The 25,051-nt window shown below is 41.7% G+C and overlaps 1 protein-coding gene across 1 annotated transcript in view; it reads right to left on the bottom strand.

The window, feature by feature from the left end:
- The window catches only part of ZNF320 (zinc finger protein 320), a 53,240-nt gene that overhangs the window by 18,309 nt on the left and 9,880 nt on the right, over window positions 1-25,051 (bottom strand). The window contains 2 exon segments of the mRNA XM_061385832.1: window positions 3,371-3,456; window positions 24,508-24,634. Coding sequence (XP_061241816.1) covers window positions 3,371-3,385 — 15 coding nt within the window. The 5' untranslated portion in view covers window positions 3,386-3,456; window positions 24,508-24,634.

A 25,051-nucleotide genomic window follows, 5' to 3' on the forward strand; every position in this document is an offset into this window, starting at 1 on the left:
GGGAAGTCCACATTGCTAAAAGCTTACAAGTAGTAGAAAGAGGCAGCTTGACACTACTGTTCAAGACACTAATGAACATCTCCGCCAGAGACATTAGACAAGAAAAAATTCAAAGTTATCCCTGTACAAAGTCAAGAGTAAAATTACCTGTTTTTGTAGGTGACAAGGGTTTACATGTAGAAACCAAAAAGATTCCAAGATAAAACTACTACCTTAAAAAACAACTTTAGAAAAGTTGCAGCCAAAAAAAAAAAAAAGCACACAAAAATCAATTGTGTTTCTATACACAATGAACAATGCCAACAGAAAATTAGAGAACAATCCTATTTACTATGGGCTTCCCTGATAGCTCAGTTGGTAAAGAATCTGCCTGCAATGCAGAAGACCCCGGTTTGATTCCTGGGTCCAGAAGATCTGCTGGAGAAGGGACAGGCTACCCACTCCAGTGTTCTTGGGCTTCCCTTGTGGCTCAGCTGGTAAAGAATCTGCCTGCAATGAGGGAGACCTGGATTCGATCCCTGGGTTGGGAAGATATCTTGGAGAAGGGAAAGGCTACCCACTCCAGTATTCTGGCCTGGAGAATTCCATGGACTGTATAGTCCATGGGGTCGCAAAGAGTCAGACACAACTAAGCAACTTTCACTTCACTTTAACTTCCTATTTACTATAGCATCAAAAGGGGTAGAATACTTTGGAACAAATGAATCAAGAAGGTGAAAGACTTGTACATTGAAAACTAGTAAACATTCTGAAAGAAGTCCATGGAAATAGAAATAAATAAAAGGACAGCCATACTCATGGATTCGAAGATGTAATATTCTTAAAATGATCACATTACCAAAGTGTTCTAGAGATTCAGTGGAATCTATATCAAAATTTCAATGGCAATTTTTGCAGTAATAGAAAACAAAAATCATGCTAAAGTTCATAGGGAATCTCAAGTGAAGTGAAGTGAAGTTGTTCAGTCATGTCCAACTCTTTGCGACCCCATGGACTGTAGCCTCCTACGCTCCTCTGTCCATGGGATTTTCCAGGCATGAGTACTGGAGTGGGTTGCCATTTCCTTCTCCAGAGGATCTTCCTGACCCAGGGATCAAACCCAGGTCTCCCGCACTATAGGCAGACGCTTTACCATCTGAGCCACCAGGGAATCTCAAGGGACCCCAAAGGGCCAAAATACTCTTGAAAAAGAAGATGGAGGCCATCATTGTGAGATTTCAAGACATATTACAAAGTAATCAAGATGATGTGGTATTGGCATAATCAAAGATACATCAGCCAATGAAGCAGATTAGAGTATCAGAAATAGGAAATATTATGGTGCCCCAGTGGTTAGAACTCCCCGTTCTCGGTGTTGAGGGCCTGGATTCAGTCCCTGGTCAAGGAACAAAGATCTTGCAAGCTAAGAGGTGCAGCAGAAAAAAGAAAAAAAAAGAATACCAGAAATAATTCTTGATAAATATGAAAAACGTATTGATATTGATGCCAAGACTACACAAAGAAGGAAGGTCTGTCTCAATAATGAATGGTGCTGACGGCATAGGAAACAATAAACAAAACAAAAAGACAACCCACAGATTGGGAGAAAATATTTGCAAATGATGTGACTGATAAGGAATTAGTCTCCAAAATTTACAACAGCTTATGACACTTAATAGCATCAAAACAAATAACCCACTCAAAAAATGGGTGGCAGAAGACCTGAATAGATATTTCTTCTCTAAAGAGCACAGATAGATGGCCAATAGGCATATGAAAAGATGTTCAAAATCGCTAGTTACAAGAGAAATGCAAATCAAAACTACAATGAGATATCACCTCACACTGGTCAAAAAAATCTACAAACAACAAATCCTGGAGAGGGTGTGGAGAAAAGGGAACACTCCTGCACTGTGGGTGGGAATTTAAAATTGCTTCAGTATGGAGTTCTTAAAAAACTAAAAACAGAGCTACCATATGACCCTGCAATCCCACTCCTGGGCATATATCCAGAGAAAAACATGACCTGAAAACATACATGCACCCCAGTGTTCATTGCAGCACTGTTTACAATGGCCAAGACGTGGAAACAACCTAAATATGCATCGACAGAGGAATAAAGATGTGGTACAAATACACAATGGAATATTACTCAGCCATTAAAAAGAATGAAACAAAGGCCATTTGCAGCAACATGGACAGACCCAGAGAGTGTCATACTGACTGAAAGAGTCAGAGGGAGAAGGAGAAATATCATATGACATCCTTTATATGTGGAATCTAAAAAGAAATGATACAAATGAACATACTTGCAAAACAGAAAAAGACTCACAGACTTAGAAAATGAACTCATGATTGCCAAGGGGAAGGGATGGTTGGGGACCTTAGGAAGGTCATGTACACACTGCTATGTTTAGAGTGGATAACCAATGGGAACCTATTGTATAGCACATGAAACTCTGCTCAATGTTATGTGCCAGCCTGGATGGGAGTGGGGTTTGGAGGGGGAATGGATGAATGAACATTTATGGCTGAGTCCCTTCACTGTTTACCTGAAACTATCACAACACTGTTAGTCGGCTATACCCCCAATACAAAATGTTTTTGTTGTTAAAAGAAAATTTAAAAAAAATAATGAATGGTGCTGAGAATTTAGGTACCTTCTAGCAAAAGAATGAAGCTGAAACCTTACCTGCTTTTATCAAAGATAAAACCTATTTTTATCAAAGATAAAAACTTCAGTGTGTCACCCAATACAACTCACGGAATAGAAACACAACTTCTGAGTGATGGAGGTGATAAAAATGATTTAAAGAATTTCCAACTATTTAAGTTGTTTTCATAGAGTAAATTCAATAATGCAATAAAGCACCCACTATCACTGAAGTCTGTTTCTGAATTGTCATTCCACTCTCAATCATTAAGATTTTGAAGAAAGTGACTCATTCATTTACATTCAGTGGCATTAGAAAAAAATCAGAACAAATTTCCCCTTATTGAACTGAATTCCAGATTTTACCAGATGTTCTGCATATAATACCTGACTTCCACATGCAGCTTCTTTACCCTGGTTGACAGAGAGCAGACAGCACATCCAGATGGGCCCTAAGCAATCCCTGCTGCCCAACAGCACCAAGACCCCGTCTCCAACCCATGCATGTGAAACCCTACCCAGGATGGTGCCCAGGGGAGCCTCCTCACAAGGGCCAGGTTACCGGGTCATGGGGAGATGGGATCTAAGTGGGGACGACAGGCCCTGAGGGAAGGCCCCAGGTGAGTGTGTGTGTATGTACAGGAGTCAGAATACTCCAGAGTCAGAGAAGATTAGCGAGTCCAGAGAAGGGCATTTCAGGAAGGACAGACTGAGAATCAACTGAGAATATGACTTTACCTGAGCAAGAGCCATTCCTGACTCCTTTTCCTTCCCCTTCTTCAACTTCAAGGCTTCTTCCTCAGGCAACACAAGTCTTCAGAGGCCTATCATGAAAGATAAAAAAACATGCTGTTTAATGCTTAAAGTCAACACACCCCTTTCCTGTGCCACAACCCCACACAAGCCCTCACCATGGGGAACAGACAGTTCTCTATGGCCACTGTCTCAGGAGGGACTCAGGACAGTCAACTCCCGCACAGAGTCCAATATAGGCACTTTCTCACACTTTCCCTCGGATCACACTCCCCTCCTGGTTGAGGCCTCATGTACACAGCAGCAGGGGGCACCTCAGCTGACCCCACGATCCCCTTCAGGTCACACTCCAGGCCCTGGTCCATCCCCACTCAGGGCAGAGCACCTTCCTCCTCAACCCAGATCTCAGCCCTCAGGAATGGGAGGACTCAAGAGTCCTGATGCTCAGCGAGGGATCCAGACTGCAATCATCTAGGGCACCTTAAACACTATCAAGCTGTGGACCAACACAAACTACCTGAAGGGGAATCTCTGGTCAGAGGGTATAAAACATGGGTATGCAAATGCCTAATCAATGAAACCTGAAGCTTGGACTGAGCACCACTCAGAGGAGACAAAAGAGTCCTGATGCTCAGTGAGGGATAGATTGAAATCACCTGGCGCACCTAAAATACACAAACATTCACAAAATGTGTACAGGCGTTATAGATGGGTTTTGCACTTCTCATCTGTATGATTTGAGCAACTTTTGAATTTACTACATTCTAAAGCCACAAAAGCTACATCTGAAACTAATCAGCCACATCCAAAGCCCTCAGCACCCAACTGGATCCAGTTCCCCTTCTACCTACACATCTAGGTGTTTCCACTTCATTCTCTGTCTGTTTTCCTATTTTCCCTCTACTTCGGGGTCTCCTCTTTCCCCTGCTCCTGCCTTCCTCTCTATTTCTTCCTTCACACCTCTCCTGCCCTTGGCTGCAAACTGCAACCTGTTCCCTCTCTTGAGGCTCTCCCCCCAGCCTTCTCGATTGCCCTACATCTCTAAGAATTTCTGCCTCTTTCATCCCCCACCTCTGCTCCCTCTCTGCCCTCCCTCTTCCTCGGCTCTCCTTGTCACCCTTTGTACTGTTCCTCTCCCAGGACCACGATGCTCTGAAGGCCACTGTCCCACCTTTCACCTATTGCAGACTCTTTGTGTGAAGGGCCTCACCACTGTTACCTGTCCCCTACTGATTGATGATCCAGGGCCCCCCTCTCTCTGGTGCTCTCCAACCCCTGGAGATGCAGGATTTTATTTATTTATTTGATTCACCTGCTCCTTTCAAGGCGTAATCGCTTTCCTTTTACTGTCACTTTCCTTTTATTTCACTTTCACTTTCATGCATTGGAGAAGGAAATGGCAACCCACTCCAGTGTTCTTGCCCGGAGAATCCCAAGGACGGGGGAGCCTGGTGGGCTGCTGTCCATGGGGTCGCACAGTGTCGGACACGACTGAAGCGACTTAGCAGCAGCAGCAGCCATCTTCTATGTTCCGATCTCCTTCATTCTGTTGCCGTTAAGTTTTCCTATTTCTCTGTCCGGCTCTCTGACTCTGCTTCGCCTGATCGCCTGGCCCACGAATTTACAAGGATGGCGAGCGAGTAAGATGCCCGCCTACAGCAAGAGACCATTTGCCATAGGGTAAAATTTGGCACCGAAGAACATTGGGTGTTACAGGGCTGGCCGAGGTCACCTCCCTCTACGCGGGGTGAGAGGAAGGGCTGACGGGAAGGTTGGTCTGCAGGGCAGAAGGACTGGTCGGAGGAGACACGAGGACACAGGGGCTAGGAGGGAGGGGGTCTCAGGAGCGGGGCGGACTCTCCTGAATTCCAGGACCGGGAAGAGGGCGCGGCCTCTCTGGGAGCCAGGCGGCCGGCGCGGCCTCCAGGGTGCCGAGAGGGCGAGGGCGAAGCTAGGGGGCGGCGGGAATCCATTTCGCGCCAGAAGACTTTACTTGAGAGATGGGGAAAGAGGCACTAAACAATCTTAGGCGGGAAAAGAAGAGAAAGGCGGTGTCTACCTGGACTGAAGTCAAGGGAACGGACCAGCCTCAGAGCGAATTCAAACACAATGGAAAACATACCCTACAAGTATTGGCGCCGTCTGACTCTGCTTGAGGGGGAGGGCCGGATGCTAGGATTTTAGGCCCTTAGTAGCTCCGAGACCCTGACAGTGGAACAAGGGAGACCGCCTACCACAGAGTTACCCTAGAAATCATAAGTTTACGCTCTGCAGTGCGACCGTCCCTCGGAGAACGTTTCCGGGTTAGAAACTGCTCACTCACGATGTTAGAGGCGGAACTTCCGGTTGCAGCGCATGGGCGGAGCGCTACCGGGAAGGGCGGGGCACGATGAACCCTGATCCATTCAGCAGCGCCTGGAGGCGGGGCAGGGGACCTTCTAGTACCGTGAAAACGCTCACTTTAAGATCCTGTGTGAAACAGGTTTAACACCTTGTATTAGTGTCTGAAAGTAGGAGGTTTCCTCCTGACAAGTTTAAAACGGTGTTAATAAAAAGCTGTATTTGCCAGCAGGTTTCTCCCTGTATTGAGACTCAGGCGCTGTATTCAATGGTTGGGAACAGTGGTCTCCAAGTGGTTGCTGTGGGATGCTAGCTGGCTCGTGGAACTTTCCTGCAAGTAGAATCAACTTAGGCAGTTCAAGGAACGAAAAACTGGATTTGCCTCGATAATAAAAACTAGAATGAGAAATACAAATTGCTCCCTGGGTAGAATTCTACCCTACAGAACAGTTTTTCCTTTCTATTCCTCATTCAGTCAGGATGAATGAGGCTGAATGACAACAAACACACTGTCAGTTCCAGGCACTCAGGAACTAATCCTGGAGTCTGAGTGAAGGACTAAGCCGTGTGATAATTTCCGACACTAACCATTGCTTTAAAGAGAGTAAGACACGCTAAAAAAAAAAACAAACAAACTGCTCTAAATTGCACTGTTCATTCTTTTTTCTCCAAAGTGTTTTGCTTTTGAAAACGTTTCCTCCCAGTGTTATTGAGATGAACTTGACATACATCACTGTATGAGATTTAGGTGTACAGCATAATGTTCTTTCATATATTGAAATAGTTACTGAGTTAGTAAGCATCCATCATCCCATATAGATTCAATTAAAAAAAAAGAAAAAATATTTTTCTGTTTATGATACTGTCGACTTAAAAAAAACACACAAACCAAGAGTCGTGAGTTGTTCCATTTCAGGCAGAATAAGGACTATAGCCAAGGGAACAAGGTCTCAGAGACAGCTTCCAGGAACTGTTCTGAAGAGGTACAGGCAAAGTCTGTACAACCGTTTTTTTGGTGAAGTGGGACGCAGCTCCTTAGAGAATCTCTTAATTTACTATAAGGGATGCTGCCAAACTGATAAATCATTCAATAAAATCAATTTTTTAAATTTACTGTTAAATTTTTGTACATTAATAGAAGTCAGAGTCTGAAATATACAGTTATGATGTTTTCATTATGCCCATGTGAATAGTCTGGAACAGAGAGTGGAAAGAATAATGCAAGTACAAATTGAGTATTTAATCCTCAAATGGTATCCTGTTTGATTCCATATTTGAAAGAAATTATTACAGATTCTTTCAATCCTGAGAATCTAATGGCACATTGCTAGCTTCTCTACTTGTAAAGTTAGAGACAGGAAAAAAAAGTGTTGGTGGAAGGAACAAGATTCATCTAGGGTTGACAAAATAACTAAATTAATTACAATAGGAGATGTATGAAACACTTCAAATAAAATAGCAGCAAATGTAACTGCAGCAGTTAAATGTGAATCATACTCATATATGCAATATTCTAATGCATATGAATATATTTTCCTCTGAAGATAACTGCTCTGTTCAATTTCCAAAAATAACTCATTAAACATACATATATAGAACAGTTATAACCATCCAATGGAAAAAGTGACGAAGTTTTCCTCTGCATCATTTCTACCAGATAATCAGTCCCTAGTGACAGGGACTTTCCCTCATGAAGAGCCCAGTCCCTTAATGTCCTGCGTGCTCTGTTCAAGGCCAGTGGGTGGAGGATTCTGTCCCATAACCCACTGTGAACTATCTACAGAAAGGCACCCTGAACGCAATGAGCATGAGTAATCATGCCCTAGTCTTACATTATTATCTGCTGCTAAGCATAATTCACACACTATTGTATAATTCAGGGTCCTCATTTTTCCAGGTAACATGAAGCTGAAGGAACCACACCTAATGGAGTCTGCCCCTTCATCTCACTGACTCCTCTCCAGGGACCATCTTTAAAGGTCTATATTGAAGGTGTAAGATCAACAGACTTCAAACTTCATGTGGAATGGCATACACTGTGAAGTAGCCTTTTCAAGAAAACTCAAAACAAATGAGTATGTATACACTGAAGATAGGGCCTCCCTTGTAGCTCAGTCGGTAAAGAATCTGCCTGCAATGCAGGAAACCTGGGTTCGATTCCTGAGTCAGAAAGATCCCATGGAGAAGGAAATGGCTACCCACTCCAGTATTCTTGCCTGGAGAATTCCATGGACAGAGGAGTCCAGCAAGCTATAGTCCATGGAGTTGCAAGAGTCAAACACGACTTAAACCACCACCACACTGAAGATAATGGGCCATTTCCACATAGGTCCTTACTCTCATGTATACATTATGTCATTAAATTTTAAGATGCTGTGACTTGTAATAATTCTGTAGTATGTAATATCTCAGATTAATATGGACTATAGTTGTCCTTATTTATTAGGGTTATTTATTCCTAGTATGTATTATTTGATGTGTGGTCTATTGTAAGAAGTGCTCAAAAAGTTCCCCAAATTTATCGCATATTTCCCAAATATGAATCTTATGATGTTCCCTGAGAATGCACTGTTTCTTAAAAGCAGTTCCATGTTCAGAATGTCTGTATACTTTGACTTATATGAATTATCTCATTACACCAAAGGCGAGGGCACTTGATGAAAATCTTTACAGATTCACAACACTGGAAAGAGTCTTCTCCAACATAATACCTCTATGTTCCACAGTTGGGATCTTCAATTATAAGAATTAGTACACACATTATTTGGTATAGTTTCTCCCAGAAACATGTATTCTGAAGCTTAGTGCACTGTGAGGCCTGGATAAAGCTCCTCGTCTACATTTACGTGTCTTCTCTTCATGACAGAATCTCTGCTATTGCCTAATATTTGAACTAAAGGTAAAGGTTTTGCCAGACCCACAGAATTTAGGAGCAAACACTTCAGCATGTCCCCTTATTTGTGATCTTTGGGTAAAACCTCTGCCACATACATTTGTATTGTTTTTCTCCAGGATAAAGATTCTGATATCTAGTGACAAAGGAACAATAATTTGAAACTTTGCCATATTCACTGCAATTTTATTTCTGGAATTTTAAAAAATTAAATTAAAAAAATTTATTTCTTGGCTGCACCCTGAGGCATGTGGGATCTGAGTTCCCCGACAAGGGATCAAACTCATGCTCCACCTCCCACCCCCTCACAGTGGAACCATGGAGTCTTAACCACTGTACTGTCAGGTTAAGTCTCCCCACTGAATTTTTAAGCTTGAGGTATTTGGTGACCCTGAGTTTAGGGTACAACCTAAAAGATTTGCAAAATTTATTCCTTTCTTTCATGTTCTGTCCACTGATTATTACCTAAATTCTGGTGAGATATGAGCCCTGAGTATACATTTCTCACATTCACGATACTTGTGAGGATTCTTTCCAGAACAAATTTATTTTCTAAAGGCCTGACTACACTAAGTACATCTACCTGGTTTCTATCCAGTATGAATTTTCTCATGAACTTTAAGATGTGAACACATGCTAAATGCACTGCCACATCACTGTATTCTCAAGGTATCTCATCAGTATGGACCATCTCATGAGTTAGGCTTGAAAGCACACTGAAAAACTTGCCACACTGAAAACCTTTCATTACATTTATAAAGTTTCTCTTCAGTATGAGTAATTTGGTGGGTCATGAGGTATAAACTTTGACTAAACACACTGAGACAGTCATAACATTTGTAAGGTTTCCTTCCATTATGACATTTGTAAGGTTTCTTTCCATTCCTTCCTTATATGATGGTCAGACTGAATGCACAAAAGCTTTGCCAGACTTAAAGATACTTATATGGTTTCTCTCCAGTATCAATTCTCCAAAGAACTGTAAGGTGTAAATTTTTAATTCTGAAGACTTTCCAACATATATGATATTTATATGGTTTCTCTCATGTCTGGATTTTCTTACGCGCACTAAGCGCAGGTGGCTGCGACCGGCACACTAAACACGGCCGAGAGGAGCTACCCCACATCCGAGGTCAGGGGCAGAAGCCGGGAGGACCCCATGCCCGAAGGGTGGGGGCCAAGAGGAGTTACCCCACGTCCGAGGTCAGGGGCAATGGCCGAGAGTGCCAGGCTGCGATGGCGCAGGAACGGCCGAGAGGAACTACCCAAGTCCGAGGTCAGGGACGGCGGCCGGGAGGAACTATCCCACGTCCAAGGACAGGGGCGGCGGCTGAGAGGAGCTACCCCACGTCCGAGGTCAACGGCAGCAGCCGGGAGGAGCTACCCTGCGTTTGAGGTCAGGGGCGGCGGCCAGGAGGAGCTACCCCACACCCGAGGCCAGGGGTAGCAGCTGTGTGGACCAACCCCACATCCAAGGAGCGGTGGCTGCGCGGGCACAGGAAGGCCTAGAGGAGCTATCCCACCTTGAAGGTCAGGAAGTGCGGCAATGAGGAGATACCCCTCGTCCAAGGTAAGGAGCAATGGCTGCGCTTTGCTGGAGCAGCCATGGAGAGATACCCCACACCCAAGGTAAGAGAAACCCAAGTAAGAAGGTAGGTGTTGCAAGAGGGCATCAGAGGGCAGACACACTGAAACCATACTCACAGGAAACTAGTCAATCTAATCACACTAGGACCACAGCCTTGTCTGACTCAATGAAACTAAGCCATGCCCGTGGGGCAACCCAAGATGGGCCGGTCATGGTGGAGAGATCTGACAGAATGTGGTCCACTGGAGAAGGGAATGGCAAACCACTTCAGTATTCTTGAGAACCCCATGAACAGTATGAAAAGGCAAAATGATAAGATACTGAAAGAGGAACTCCCCAGGTCAGTACATGCCCAATATGCTACTGGAGATCAGTGGAGAAATAACTCCAGAAAGAATGAAGGGATGGAGCCAAAGCAAAAAGAATACCCAGCTGTGGATGTGACTGGTGATAGAAGCAAGGTCAGATGCTGTAAAGAGCAATACTGCATAGGAACCTGGAATGTCAGGTCCATGAATCAAGGCAAATTGGAAGTGGTCAAACAAGAGATGGCAAGAGTGAATGTCAACATTCTAAGAATCAGCGAACTAAAATGGACTGGAATGGGTGAATTTAACTCAGATGACCATTATATCTACTACTGCGGGCAGGAATCCCTCAGAAGAAATGGAGTAGCCATCATGGTCAACAAAAGAGTCTGAAATGCAGTACTTGGATGCAATCTCAAAAACGACAGAATGATCTCTGTTCATTTCCAAGGCAAACCATTCAATATCACGGTAATCCAAGTCTATGCCCCAACCAGTAACGCTGAAGAAGCTGAAGTTGAATGGTTCTATGAAGACCTACAAGACCTTTTAGAACTAACACCCAAAAAAGATGTCCTTTTCATTATAGGGGACTGGAATGCAAAAGTAGGAAGTCAAGAAACACCTGGAGTAACAGGCAAATTTGGCCTTGGAATACGGAATGAAGCAGGGCAAAGACTAATAGAGTTTTGCCAAGAAAATGCACTGGTCATAACAAATACCCTCTTCCAACAACACGAGAGAAGACTCTGTACATGGACATCACCAGATGGTCAACACCGAAATCAGATTGATTATATTCTTTGCAGCCAAAGATGGAGAAGCTCTATACAGTCAACAAAAACAAGACCAGGAGCTGACTGTGGCTCAGATCATGAACTCCTTATTGCCAAATTCAGACTGAAATTGAAGAAAGTAGGGAAAACCACTAGACCATTCAGGTATGACCTAAATCAAATCCCTTATGATTATACAGTGGAAGTGAGAAATAGATTTAAGGGCCTAGATCTGATAGATAGAGTGCCTGATGAACTATGGAATGAGGTTCGAGACATTGTACAGGAGACAGGGACCAAGACCATCCCCATGGAAAAGAAATGCAAAAAAGCAAAATGGCTGTCTGGGGAGGCCTTATCAATAGCTGTGAAAAGAAGGGAAGCAAAAAGCAAAGCAGAAAAGGAAACATATAAGCATCTGAATGCAGAGTTCAAAAGAATAGCAAGGAGAGATAAGAAAGCCTTCTTCAGCGATCAATGCAAAGAAATAGAGGAAAACAACAGAATGGGAAAGACTAGAGATCTCTTCAAGAAAATTAGAGATACCAAGGGAACATTTCATGCAAAGATGGGCTCCATAAAGGACAGAAATGGTATGGACCTAACAGAAGCAGAAGATATAAAGAAGAGGTGGCAAGAATACACAGAAGAAATGTACAAAAAAGATCTTCATGACCCAGATAATCACGATGGTGTGATCACTGACCTAGAGCCAGACATCCTGGAATGTGAAGTTAAGTGGGCCTTAGAAAGCATCACTATGAATAAAGCTAGTGGAGGTGATGGAATTCCAGTTGAGCTCTTTCAAATCCTGAAAGATGATGCTTTCAGGAAAGTGCTGCACTCAATATGCCAGCACATTTGGAAAACTCAGCAGTGGCCACAGGACTGGAAAAGGTCAGTTTGCATTCCAATCCCAAAGAAAGGCAATGCCAAAGAATGCTCAAACTACCACACAGTTGCACTCATCTCACATGCTAGTAAAGTAATGCTCAAAATTCTCCAAGCCAGGCTTCAGCAATACATGAACTTCCAGATGTTCAAGCTGGTTTTAGAAAAGGCAGGGGAATCAGAAATCAAATTGCCAACATCTGCTGGATCATGGAAAAAGCAAGAGAGTTCCAGAAAAACATCTATTTCTGCTTTATTGACTATGCCAAAGCCTTTGACTGTGTGGATCACTATAAACTGTGGAAAATTCTGAAAGAGATGGGAATACCAGACCACCTGACCTGCCTCTTGAGAAATCTGTATGCAGGTCAGGAAGCAACAGTTAGAACTTGCTGGAGTCCAGCTCCAGCAGCCAGGGATTCAACCTGAAGGGGTGAGCGGTGTTGGCGAGAGAAACTGAGGCACCCTCTCATTTTACTTGGACTGGCTGTTTATTTCAAGCTTATGATTCTCTTTTATGCTTTTACAAAAGCATTAGGTCAGAGGTTTAATATTTTTAGTTCCCATGGACCCAGATTTATTTTTCTCCAAAAATCATTGTTGCCCCTCAAAAGGAGCTCCTTCCTCAGCAATTCTCTTATCTACTTTTTCTCATGTGTCCTTGTGAATACACTGTGACTCATGCTAATGTCTGGGCTGCATACCACATTCCTCAGTTTAATTCTTATCTTTCTAAATCCTGTTTGCTCCTAGTATCCTAAGCTCACTATTTCTTAGAAAGGGCTTCTACCTAATATCTCTAAAGTCCCTAATTTCTATAAGCTATAGTAGACTATGCTAACATTACAGCAATCCTTAAATCTTTAGCTTCTATTTTAATTATTCATAAGCCCTAAATTCAGCAAACTCCTTTGCCATAAACTTTTCTCACAAATGGGCTTCAGATAGCAATCCCTCCCATGGCCTCAAGCTGTGGCCTGTGTGCTCACTCTGGAACACTTTTTTGTAAAAGTACTTGAACAAATGTCAGTGATTAATTTTATGAATTATTCTTTGAGCACAGCTGCAGAAGGCTTTATGCCTTCTCATGCTCCTCTCAAAAACAACAAGCACCTTAATATTCTCTTCAGTCAACTCAGCTGAGGAAAGGGAAAAACAAGTCAGAATCACAAAGCTTAACTCCTCCATTCTGGGTCCGTGCCTACAGAACAAAGGGAGGGGGTTTAAGGCTGTGCCTCTATTTTGTCAGTAATGCCTAACGCGACTCCCAACATCTCCCCCTTTTTATTTTTTAGAGCATAGGTATGAAACTCAGTAGATAGAGCAGAAATATTTCGGCTGAGTATTCTGAAAAGGCACGGGGCTATTACACAAATCAGAACTAACAGGCATAAGCACATGGCCACATTAATCATTGTAGAAAAGGATACATGGGAAAGATTCCCCTCCAGATTTTTAAAGAGGGAATTAGAAAGCCATTGAGAGGAAAAGTCAGACTCCACCTGCTTCATATCCTGAATATCCTGATGTAATTTAGAGATATCAATACTAAAATCTGAATGATTCCAGATGCCTAAAATATGATTTTTAATGCATTCCCAAGAACGCAAAGACTCATTCACTTGTAGAGAGGTAATGCACATCCATTTAAATTCAGCATGGCACCTTAAAGATAATTTAATTTTTAAGTTTGTAATTTCTTGCCCCATAAACAGAACTGCTTCTTCTTAAGCATTGACCCTATTTTCTATTTTCTTATCTATAATTTCCTGCATAGTAAGAGCTATGGAGACATTTTTGGACAGCTGATTGACAAACGAGGCCGTATGTACTTCTTTTGACAGGGCAACAGCAGAAACCGTGACTGATGCACTATGGCAATCAAGGCAGTTATTCCCACAACCAGAGCTGCAATGAATCTCTTAGGTCGAGAAATTAAGCCATTAAATTCATATAAAACTTTCAATGCATAATCATCAAACCATTGTCCCTCTAATTTTACAGGACCCATCAAATATAGTGGTTGCTTTACGATCATCACTGCCTTATAATTATTATAATCATTTCCATCAACACAATTTGATATAAAACAATTCACACATATAACATTGTAAACAGCTTTCCCTTTAGAAACTTCCAAATCACTCTGATTTCTGGCCAACAAAAAGGCATAGGGAGAATGTACGCAGGCTCATAAAATGCATCTTTGTTCTTTTAAAGATCTATGTAAAATCACAGGTGTGATAGCAGCCAATGCTTTCCATAACTCAGGCTGCATGGGACCTGTTCCATTGAAGCTCACTAAAGGAGGAACCCATCCATCAGCATGCCACCTAGTAATTACTAAAGGCATAGGGAGAAATGAATTATTCCATGTGGACCTATAAGGTTCTACATAAATCAAGCCCCATCGTTGATTTGAAAGATAGGGGCACCCCCATTCGATCAGAAAATGTCTGGTGGTAGCAATGGGAATAGTAACTTTATGCCGTACATGCATTCTTTCCAACAAGGAAAGCCAGAAATTCTGCTTATGCTTTCCTAGGCCTGCAGTCCTTGTTCATCAGAGTCCAGAATGGGGAGTACACAGCTCGGATAGTCCTTTAAATGAGGGGCTGCCTTTTTTAGGGCATCAAATAAGTCTTTCTTGTGTCCTCGGCATCAGCAGCTGTAAAGACCAAAAGTCTCTCTTGCCATCTCTTCTCGAAGAATCAAGAAAGTGATTCCTGCCTTTCAAGGAAGTGCTGATGCATCCATTCAAAACCAGAGCTCATCCTTGTCAAGAGGAAGGTATGGCAAAGCAAATAAGTGGATAAACGGACACGCCTGAAAAATTGAAGGAAGTGCTGACCACTGATTTAACATTATTAGGATAGATGGAAGCCCCGCCCAAAAGAAGAGTATCATTAACAAAAACACAAATTGTGTTTTAATCCACCTTCTCTTCAGCCTGTTGATTGGCTCATTCATCCAATCAACAGGCTGAAGAGAAGGTGGATTAGGCAAATAGGCCCAATGAACCTTTTCTGCGCTGGAAGGCCTCGGCTGACAAGCCAACACAGCAAGCATAGCCGCAAACATTACTATAAGCGCAACCTCATATCTCCCCTTTCTATTAATTCTTCAGCCCGCTGAGCGAGATGTTTTAGCTGGCCCCAAGTTGGTACCATGTTGGAGGTAGTTGTTTGAGTATGATGACGGTGACGAGGTGGAGCAGAATACGGTTGAAGTCGATCAGCATGTCTCTCTTGAAGCGTTAGGTGCCTGAAGCGATGTACTAGCAGTGAAGCCTCAGATGAAGAGTCACTTGCCCTTTGGCTTTTCCCTGGCTCCTTCAGGCCTGGACTCAACGAGCTTTTGGTCTCCCCATCTTTTTTCGGTCCCAGACTCCAGGGCCCCAGCGATCTCAGTGACCTTGGGGGTCTTTGTGATTCTGGAGGTCTCATGGGGCTGGACATGTCGAATCAGTCTGTCAGGAATCCAGACAGAAGTGGAATCCTATAGAAACACACAGGCATACCCTCTCGCACAAGTTAGCAATACATCTGGCCCTTTTCACTCTCTGGTAAGGAGGTCTTTTCACTTGACCAGGGGCCAAGTCGTAGCCCATTTAGGAATCTAGTGTCTCATCATTGTAGTCTGCCCCTGTGTGTCTACATTTAAATGATTAATTACAAACAAAGCATGGTGTAAAACATGATGTGGAGAGGAATACTTAAATTCTTCCTGCTTTAATTTAGCTATTTGATTTTTTAAAGTTTGGTGCACCCTTTCCACTATGGCTTGACTTTCGGGATAAGGTATTCCTGTTGAATGTACTATGGAAAATTGTTGACAAAATTTCTTAAAAGCAACAGAAGTATAAGCCGGGGCGTTATCTGTTTTTATTTGTTCGGGGAGTCCTATTTGAGAAAAACATTGAAACAAGTGCTGAATTACATCTCTTGCTGTTTCACCTGATCTAGCAGAGCCTATAATAACATGAGAAAAGGTATCCACGGTAACATGTACAAAGGACAGTTTTTCCAAAGGCCAGGATATGAATTACGTCCATTTGCCAGAGAGCATTAGGCCTAAGGCCTCGGGGATTAACTCCTAATGGTGGAGATGGATTAAATATTGGGCAATTTGGACATAAGTATTTGTCTAGCTGCTTCCCTAGGGATATGAAATTCATACCTTAAACCAGCTGCATTTTGATGGTGAATTTTGGGAGAATTTTTGGCCTTGTCAATTTTTTCATGTAAGTTTAAAGCAATTACTTTAGTTAATGTATCCGCCAAAGCATTTCCTTCATGTAAAAAAGGGCTGGGCAAGCCAGAATGGGCTCTAATATGTCTGACAAAATATTTCTTATCTCTGTGTTTAATCTCTTTCTGTATATCAGATAACAAGGAGAAGATTGTAGTTTTCTTTTCCAGGAATATTAGCAGTCTCTATATGAGGAAACAACCCTACAATATATCGGGAGTCAGTCAAAAGATTGAAGGTGTGGTCTCTTAAATGTTGAAAAGCCCAAATAACTGCTCGTAACTCAGCCCTTTGGGCAGATGTCTCTTCAGGTACCTGAACATGGGATATTTTATCAATAACTGTGACTGCTTTACCGTTAGAGGAATCATCTGTGAAAACTAAAATTGCCCTTTCCAAAGGTTGAATAGAAAATTTCTTTGGAAAAATCACTGGATGTGTTTTCAAAAAAAAAGCAAAAGGGGGCTTGAGGGCAAATGAAACAAAATTTGACCCTGGAAATCTATCAGGGCAACTTGCCAATCATCACTATTTTGTAAAAGAAATTGCAATTGATCTTTATTGAATGGAATCACTATATTTGTTACTTCTTTTCCAAAAAGTTCCACATTTTTTTTTCTACCTTTTATAATTAATTGTGTCACCAAGCTGAGATAAGATAAAACTATTTTTCTTGGGGTCACTGGTAGATGGAGCCATTCCAATGGGCCTTTTTGCCACAAGTATCCTGTGGTGTATGTTCTATGGCGAGAATAATTAAATCCCATCCTCTGGTAATATTAATCCTAATTAACTAATCATTTAAAGCCTCATCTATTTTAACAAGAGCCGACTCTGCCTCAGTAGTCAACTTTTTTTTAGAACTGGGATTAGGATTGCTTTTTTAAGCAATCAAAGGCTTCAAGTCTGCAGTAGTCAGTTTTAAATGTGGGCGTACCTCATGTGAAGAGTTGACTCATTGGAAAAGACTCTGATGCTGGGAGGGATTGGGGGCAGGAGGAGAAGGGGACGACAGAGGATGAGATGGCTGGATGGCATCACTGACTTGATGGACGTGAGTCTGAGTGAAGTCCAGAAGTTGGTGATGGACAGGGAGGCCTGGTGTGCTGCGATTCATGGAGTCGCAAAGAGTCGGACACGACTGAGTGACTGAACTGAACTGAACTGAGTAAGGGCTGAGACCTGAGTAAAGGATTTTGCACACTCAATGTAGTTGAAAGGTTTCTTTACAAAATGTACTCTCCAGTGACCTGTAAGGTGTGAATTTTGACGGAAGGCTTTGCCACAATCACTACATTTGAAAGGTTTCATTCCAGAATGAATTTGCTGATGACGTGTAAGGCTTGATTTCTGAGTAAAGACCTGGCCACATTCATTACATTTGTTAGGTTTCTTTGCAGTATTAACTCTCCGATGCCTTCCAAGAGTTGCACGTATAGTGAAAACTTTGCCACGCTCATTACATTTGTAAGGTTTCTCTCCAATATGTGTTCTCTGATGACTTGCAAGATGTGAATTTTTACCAAACCTCCTGTCACACTCATTATATTTATAGGGTTCCTCTCCAGTATGAACCTTCCGATAAATCGCAAGGTTTTTATTTCGACTGAAGACCTTGCTACACATATCACATTCATATAACTTCTTTCCAGTATGAATTTTCTGATGTCTGATGAGGTTAGTGGTGACTAAAGGTTTTTCCACACTCATTACACTGGTTTCTCTCCAGTATGAACTCTATGATGCAATGCAAGGGTTGCATATAGACTAAAAGCTTTGCCACACTCACTACATCTATAAGGTTTCTCCCCAGTATGAACCCTCTGATGAGTTGCAAGGCTTGAATTATTTTTTTTTTTTCAAGGCTTGAATTATTACTGAAGACTTTGTTGCAGAGATCACATACACAGAACTTCTTTCCTGTATGAATTTTCTGATGTCTAGTGAGGTTTGAGTAGTGATTAAAGGTTTTTCCACATTCATTCCATTTGTAAGGTTTCTCTCCACTGTGAATTCTCCAACGATTTACAAGTCTTGAATTTCAACTAAAGACTTTGTCATATAAATCACATTTAAATATTTTCTCTCCTGTGTGGACTGTCTGATGTCTGACAAGGTTTGAGCTATGAAGAAAGGTTTTGTTACACTTGCTACATTTGTAAGGTCTTTTGCTGTGTGCTTTCTGGTCCTGTGTCAGGACTGAGGAATGCGTAAAGTCATTTTCATGAGTGTTAGAAATACTGGTTTGAACTTTAGGAGAAATTATATGAAGTGATGAAAATGGGACACTACTGTTGATTTTCTTGTCAGGGTCATCAAATCCATACATTTCCCCTTCACTTCTTATTATGTGGAGTTCATCCTGAAAGTTTAAACCAAGCCTATTTTCAACAGGCTTGATTCTGACATCCCTTTGACAACAGCAATGTCTTCCATCAGTGAGATTTTGTTATTGGTCACAAGCATTCCTTTATCATATCTTTCATTACATCTCTGCTGAGACTCAAAGTCATATTTGAGTCTCAGATTTGAGTTCATATTTTCCTGCATTTCCCTGAGGTAAAAATGTTTGATTTCAAGACTTCTGGGTCTTCTCAACATCACTGTTTGAAGTACTTTTCTTGTGTCACTGTTCGATTTTAGCTGTAATTGCTTAATCACACGTATGGGAGAGATATCTACAATATATAAAGAACCACAGTATCCTATTCATTAGAATCCATAAATAAATCTTTCATGTTGAGTATGTGTTATACCAAAAGTAATACTGATATCCAACAGAGTTATGAAAGTTCCTAACAATGATCTTAAAACTTTTAGAAACACTAAAGGAATAGAATTCTTTACTAAATAACATATAATTCAAGTTAATTTTAAGGTAGCCTTACTTTACAAACCCCATGTCAGAAACACTCACATTGGAAATCAGCTATCAAAGAAAGGGTATTTTTTCACCATGACCCCAAAGTACATACCAATTAACATTAAACATACTGCTGTTCCATAACTGAGAAGAAAAAAAAATTATATTACAGATATACTCTGCATACTTACTATAGAAAAATGCTAAAAAATGGATAATACACTGTAATGTTAAATAGTCCAAACAAGGTGATCTAATAAATAATTTAATGGGCTGTTTAGAATTGAAAAATGAATACATGATAGAGAAAATAAAGAGTATAACAAAACTATTTTTAAGAAAAAATATTTTTCTAAAAATTTACTATAAAGCTATGTACCCATAAATAAAAGGCATTTTACAACATGAACAAATAATGCATGTCAGTCGTATTGCTTTATACATGCCAAAAGACCATCGTCTGGATATCACAACTAAGAATTAATATAAAAAATATTGTCCAGATATCAAACAACCAATAAATAGAGGATGCCCTACTTAGGCAGTATCCTTCAAATTATTTATGTTATTCACTCCAAATGTACATAATAAGGACTGAGCATTTTGTAAATTTTTAAACCAGGTTCAGACAAAATGCTGAGAAAAATTGCAAAAGAAAAGCACACAAAATATAATAAAGACAAAGGGATATCAACAACCTGCAACGGGGCTTCCCTGGTGATGCAGTGGATAAGAATATGGCTGCCAATGCTGGGGACACGAGTTCGATCCCTGGTTTGGGAAGAATCTACATGCCACGGACCAACTAAGTTCCTGCGCTACAATTACTGGGCTCACGTACCACAATTACTGAAGCCAAGCACGTAGGGCCCATGCTTCCCGATAAGAGAAGCCATGGCAATGAGAAGACCGTGCACCGCAACAAAGAGAAGCCCCTTCTCTGCCAGCAACTAACAAATAATTAGTTGGATCCAGGGCAACCAATATTTAAGTTTTTAAAAAAGGAGATAGATGCATTTCTTCTGTACACAGATATGCAGATACAAAGAAATCACATCAACAGTAGAGTAGGAAAAAGACTGTCATTTTGAAACTAAGTCCCCCTATATTTGAGTTCTCTTGTTGAGTTTGATTAACCTGTTTATAGAATATGTTATTCTGTTTCTTTTTCACACCAGTTCCCCTTAAGATTGAGGAGAATCAAAAAAGGGAGGGGACTGAAACTGAGCAAGGCCCTGGGGGGCCCAACCAGGTACACAGTTTCTGGTTCATAGAAAAAGGCTTAGTCCTAGACTTTACCTGAGATCCAAAGAGGAGATTCAAGCAGTAACTATTAGGGAAGTGAGGGAGGGCAGAGACAAAGGAAAATCAAGTCCAGCATAATCTTTTCCACAATGGATAGCTAAAACTGATACCTTGATTTACAACCCCTAGCTGTGGCTTCAAACAGCTGGATCCAAAATGACTTAAAAACTGATGACACCCATAAGGTCAACTGAGAACTGAAATTCTTTTTTTTTAATGATTATTTTCATATTTATTTTTGGTTTTATCGGATCTTAGTTTGCGGTGTGTAGGCTCTCAATTTCTGGCTCCCTAGTTGCGGAGTGTGGCTTTGTTGCCTCAAGGCATGTGGGATCTTGGTGCTCCAACCAGGGATCGAACCCAAGTCTCCTGCATTGGAAGGCAGATTCCCAAACACTGAACCACCAGGGAAGTCCGAGGAACTGAATTTTTTAACCACTGACTCTAAGCAAATAATGGTATATCTCAGCTAATGCCTTTGCTCCCTCTTAGAAGGAATCACAAGACCGAGATTTAGGAACTTTTCTTACAGGCACACATAGAATAATCCTAAAGAAACTCACAACATGCTGCCGGAGTCGGCAGCTGAGATCTTATGGGGAAGCTGGGATCACAGACACTCCACTTCCCTCTCTCTTTTAAAAATCTTACACCCTGGCCAGCCAGCAAGGTGGATTTGAGAGAGGCCTGGGTCTCCTATTTTCCTGCTTGGTCCTACATCAACTAATAAACCTTTCTCTGCTCCAGACTCCAAGGTTTCAGTTTGTATGGTCTCACCAAGTGACTAGTACATGTACTTGGGTTCAGCCTCATTAGGTCTGATGTATGTTCTTTGTTAGGAGAAGGTACAAGATGGTGCTGAAAGCCAGGCTTCTACAGAGCATTTCCTCAGATGGCTCATCAGACTCAATGGAAAAGACTGAAAGCTTTTCTGCTAAGATAAGGAACAAGGACACAGTCTCTCAATATTTATAAAAACATATACCTGAAAGTTCTGGCAAGAATACATAGGCATGAAAAGAGATAATAGGTCTCCTAAGAGCAAAAGGAAGCGAAATTATCTGTTGACAACTGACATGATCTGATTATGTGCGTATGAGCCTGCCTGCTAAGTCACTTCAGTCATGTCCAAGTCTGTGTGACCCTATGGACTATAGCCTGCCAGGCTCCTCTGTCCATGGGATTCTCCAGGCAAGAATACTGGAGTGGATTGCCATGCCCTACTCCAGGAGATCTTCCCCTAGTGTCTCTTACGTCTCCTGCATTGGCAGGCTGATTCTTTACCACTAAGCCCAATCTGATTATGTAGAAAATGCCAAAAAAAAAAAAAAAAAAAAGATACAATAAATGCAAAGATATCCCAAGCCCATGGATTGGAGATCAACATTGTCAAGATGCCAATACTAGCCAAAGAGATCAACAGATTCAAAAGAATCCCTAGTGAAATCCCAATGGCATTCATTTCTTAAAGAAATAGATGGATTTGTCCATGCTACTATTCTCAGCAAACAACAGCAAAAACAAGCTTGAAAAGAACAAAGTCAGCAGTTTGACACTTCAAGACTTACTCCAGTTTCCAGAGACCACTGACACACGATAGAGCCAACAGGAAAAAAAAAAAAAACCCAAAAAACTCTTGTGTAAAGAATCCGCCGGCAATGTGGGAAACCTGGGTTCGATTCCTGGGTTGGGAAGATCCCCTGGAGGAGGGCATAGCAACCCACTCCAGTATTCTTGCCTGTAGAATCCCCGTGGACAGAAGAGCCTGGTGGGCTACAATCCATGAGGTCACGAAGAGTCGGACAGGACTGAGGACTGAGCACAGCGCATACAGCCTACTGAAGTTCCACAATGGTCTCAGGATCACTGTACAAGGCAAGGGCAGCAAATTGTTTTACCCAGTAAACCCAGTCCACAGAGAGTCTACCAAACGTTGTCTGTAAACTACAGGAGGATTATCACAGCAAAGAAACTGGAAAAACCTTTAGTCTTTGGGTCTACATAATTCAAAAGCACATTTAAGAAGCAAAATCGTACAAACTTACGAAAATAAAAAATCAGGAAGAGTACACATTCCCAGACTAGGCAATGCAGTACAAGAGCCAAAAATTTACAAGATATGGTAGTCAGATACCCTACGACATTGAGATGGAACCATCTGCTTGACCCACAGATGCTAAGAGCCAGAAAGATTCATACATGTTCCCCATGCAGAACTGGGGATCAAAAAGAGGATCTCTCTGTCCATTACCTTAGTTTTCTTAAGAAACAATAGAGAAGACCCAATCCATCTCCCTGGTACACACAACCCTGAAGGGCATGGCAGAAGCAGAGCACAAGAATGGCTGAGGGATCTAAATAAGCAGACAGGGATGGGGACAACTCCATAGAGACTCTGAGGTACCAGAGGAGTCAAATGACAGCCAATGTTTTCCCATTTTTTTTTTAATCACAAATAATGCTTTTAATTAGCTAGCTTCTTACAGTACTCACATAACAGAGACTGACAAATCCATGTTACTGTTGTTTAGTTGCTCAGTTGTGTCCAACTCTTTTGTGACCCCATGGACTATAGCCTGGTAAGCTCCGCTGTCCATGGGATTTCCCAGGCAAGAATACTGGAGTGGGTTGCCACCTCCTTCCCCATCCCATGTTTTGATTACATCTTCCAAGTACAGCAACTCTGATCAAACTCAGAAGCTCAGTGGAGGGATCCGCTCTGATCCATATGGACTAAGAACTGGGCATCCAGGGGGATTAAGACCAGAAGAACAGATGAAGGGGCAAGAGACCCTTGATAACACAACCCACATTATGCTCCTCAAACTCAAGCAAAGACCAGTTCACAGGAGCCAGATGGTGACTGTTGTGGATCTTGACAAAGACCTTGCTCTCTCTCTGTAGGAACTGTGGCACCACTGGAGGGTGAAAGAATACATTTTACATGATGAATGACATCAAGTGATAAGTAGGGGAGAAGAAAAATTTCCTCTGAGAGTTTTCAATAAACACACTTTGGTTTTCCCAAAGAACTCTCTACTCTGACAAGAGGTTCCCAGACTCTATAAAGGCTGTGGCTTCCTCTCAGCCCTGAGAACATGTCTCTAATTTGTACTTTTGATACATTCCACCCACTTGGTTTTTTGCTATTTTCACACCAGTTATCACAGTCCTGGGCTCTTTCTCTAGCTCTAACATGGAGATAATGTTCAGATCAGAAATAGAAATTACTGCTTTATCAAAAACAAAGAAACATAAAGTGCTGTGTTTGTTCTTTGTTCAGCTGAGTAATGAGGGCATGACAGCTGGGTCTGGAAAAATATTTCACAAATTTCCTGGTGGCTCAGTGGTAAAGAATCCACCTGCTAATGCAGGAGACGTGGGTAGGATTCCTGGTCTGGAATGATGCCATAGGCTGAGCAGCAGCTAAGCCTGAATGCCACAACTACTGAGCCTGTGCTCTAGAGCCTGGCAATGGCAACTACTGAAGCCCATGCACTAGAGCCTGAGCTCAGCAACAAGAGAAGCCACCACAATGAGAGGCCTGTGCCCGTCCACTAGAGAAAAGCTGGGCAGCAACAAAGACCCAGCATCGCCAAAATTATAAATGCATAGGGAACAGTGTACTATACATATCTAACACTCTTCCAATAAATATTGAATTAGAAGCAAAGGGTAGGAAGCAGGATATCAGATATTTTTTTAAAATCTGCCATTGGGCTTTATACATAATTAAGCTCTGGAACAACCTCAACCTCTGATGTAACATGAAACGGATATCATCATCTGAAAAAAGGGTCAGTTTAAACTCGTGATGCTCCATCATGTCTGAGTCCAAGAGGTCCACAGGGGAAAACACACAACACAAAAGGGCAGATACCAACTTCTACACAGAATTCATCCTCACCCAGGGAGAACAGGTTCCTATAGGTCTCCACCATCACGTCCCTGTACAAGGCCCTCTGAGCAGGGTCCAGGCATTCCTACTCTTCCAGAGAGAAGTCAATGGCCACATCTTCGAAAGTCAACTGTTCCTGAAACAAAAAATTTTAGGGGATCACGGTGGTTGGGGAGGAAGCTCAGATAAATTAGGAGTTTGGGATTAACATACACATGCTACTATTAATATATATAAAACAGATAAACAGGGCCTACTGAATTGCACAAGGAACTATACTCAATATCTTGAAATAACCTGTAATGGAAAAGAATCTAAAAAAGAATATGTATACAGCTGAGTCATTTTGCTGTACACCTGAAATATACATACAGTTGAATCACTTTGCTGTACACTTGAAACTAATACAACATTGTCAATTAACTACACCTCAATAACAACAAAAAAATATTTACCCAAGTGGCCATGAGGATATTTCTCATCTTTTAAAAAATGAAAAGAAGAGGTAAGTGTAAGGACTGATTCTATCGAAGTAAATATAAGATCCATGTTA

The sequence above is a fragment of the Bos javanicus genome, chromosome 18 (assembly GCF_032452875.1).
Source record: "Bos javanicus breed banteng chromosome 18, ARS-OSU_banteng_1.0, whole genome shotgun sequence".
Taxonomy (NCBI): Eukaryota; Metazoa; Chordata; class Mammalia; order Artiodactyla; family Bovidae; genus Bos; species Bos javanicus.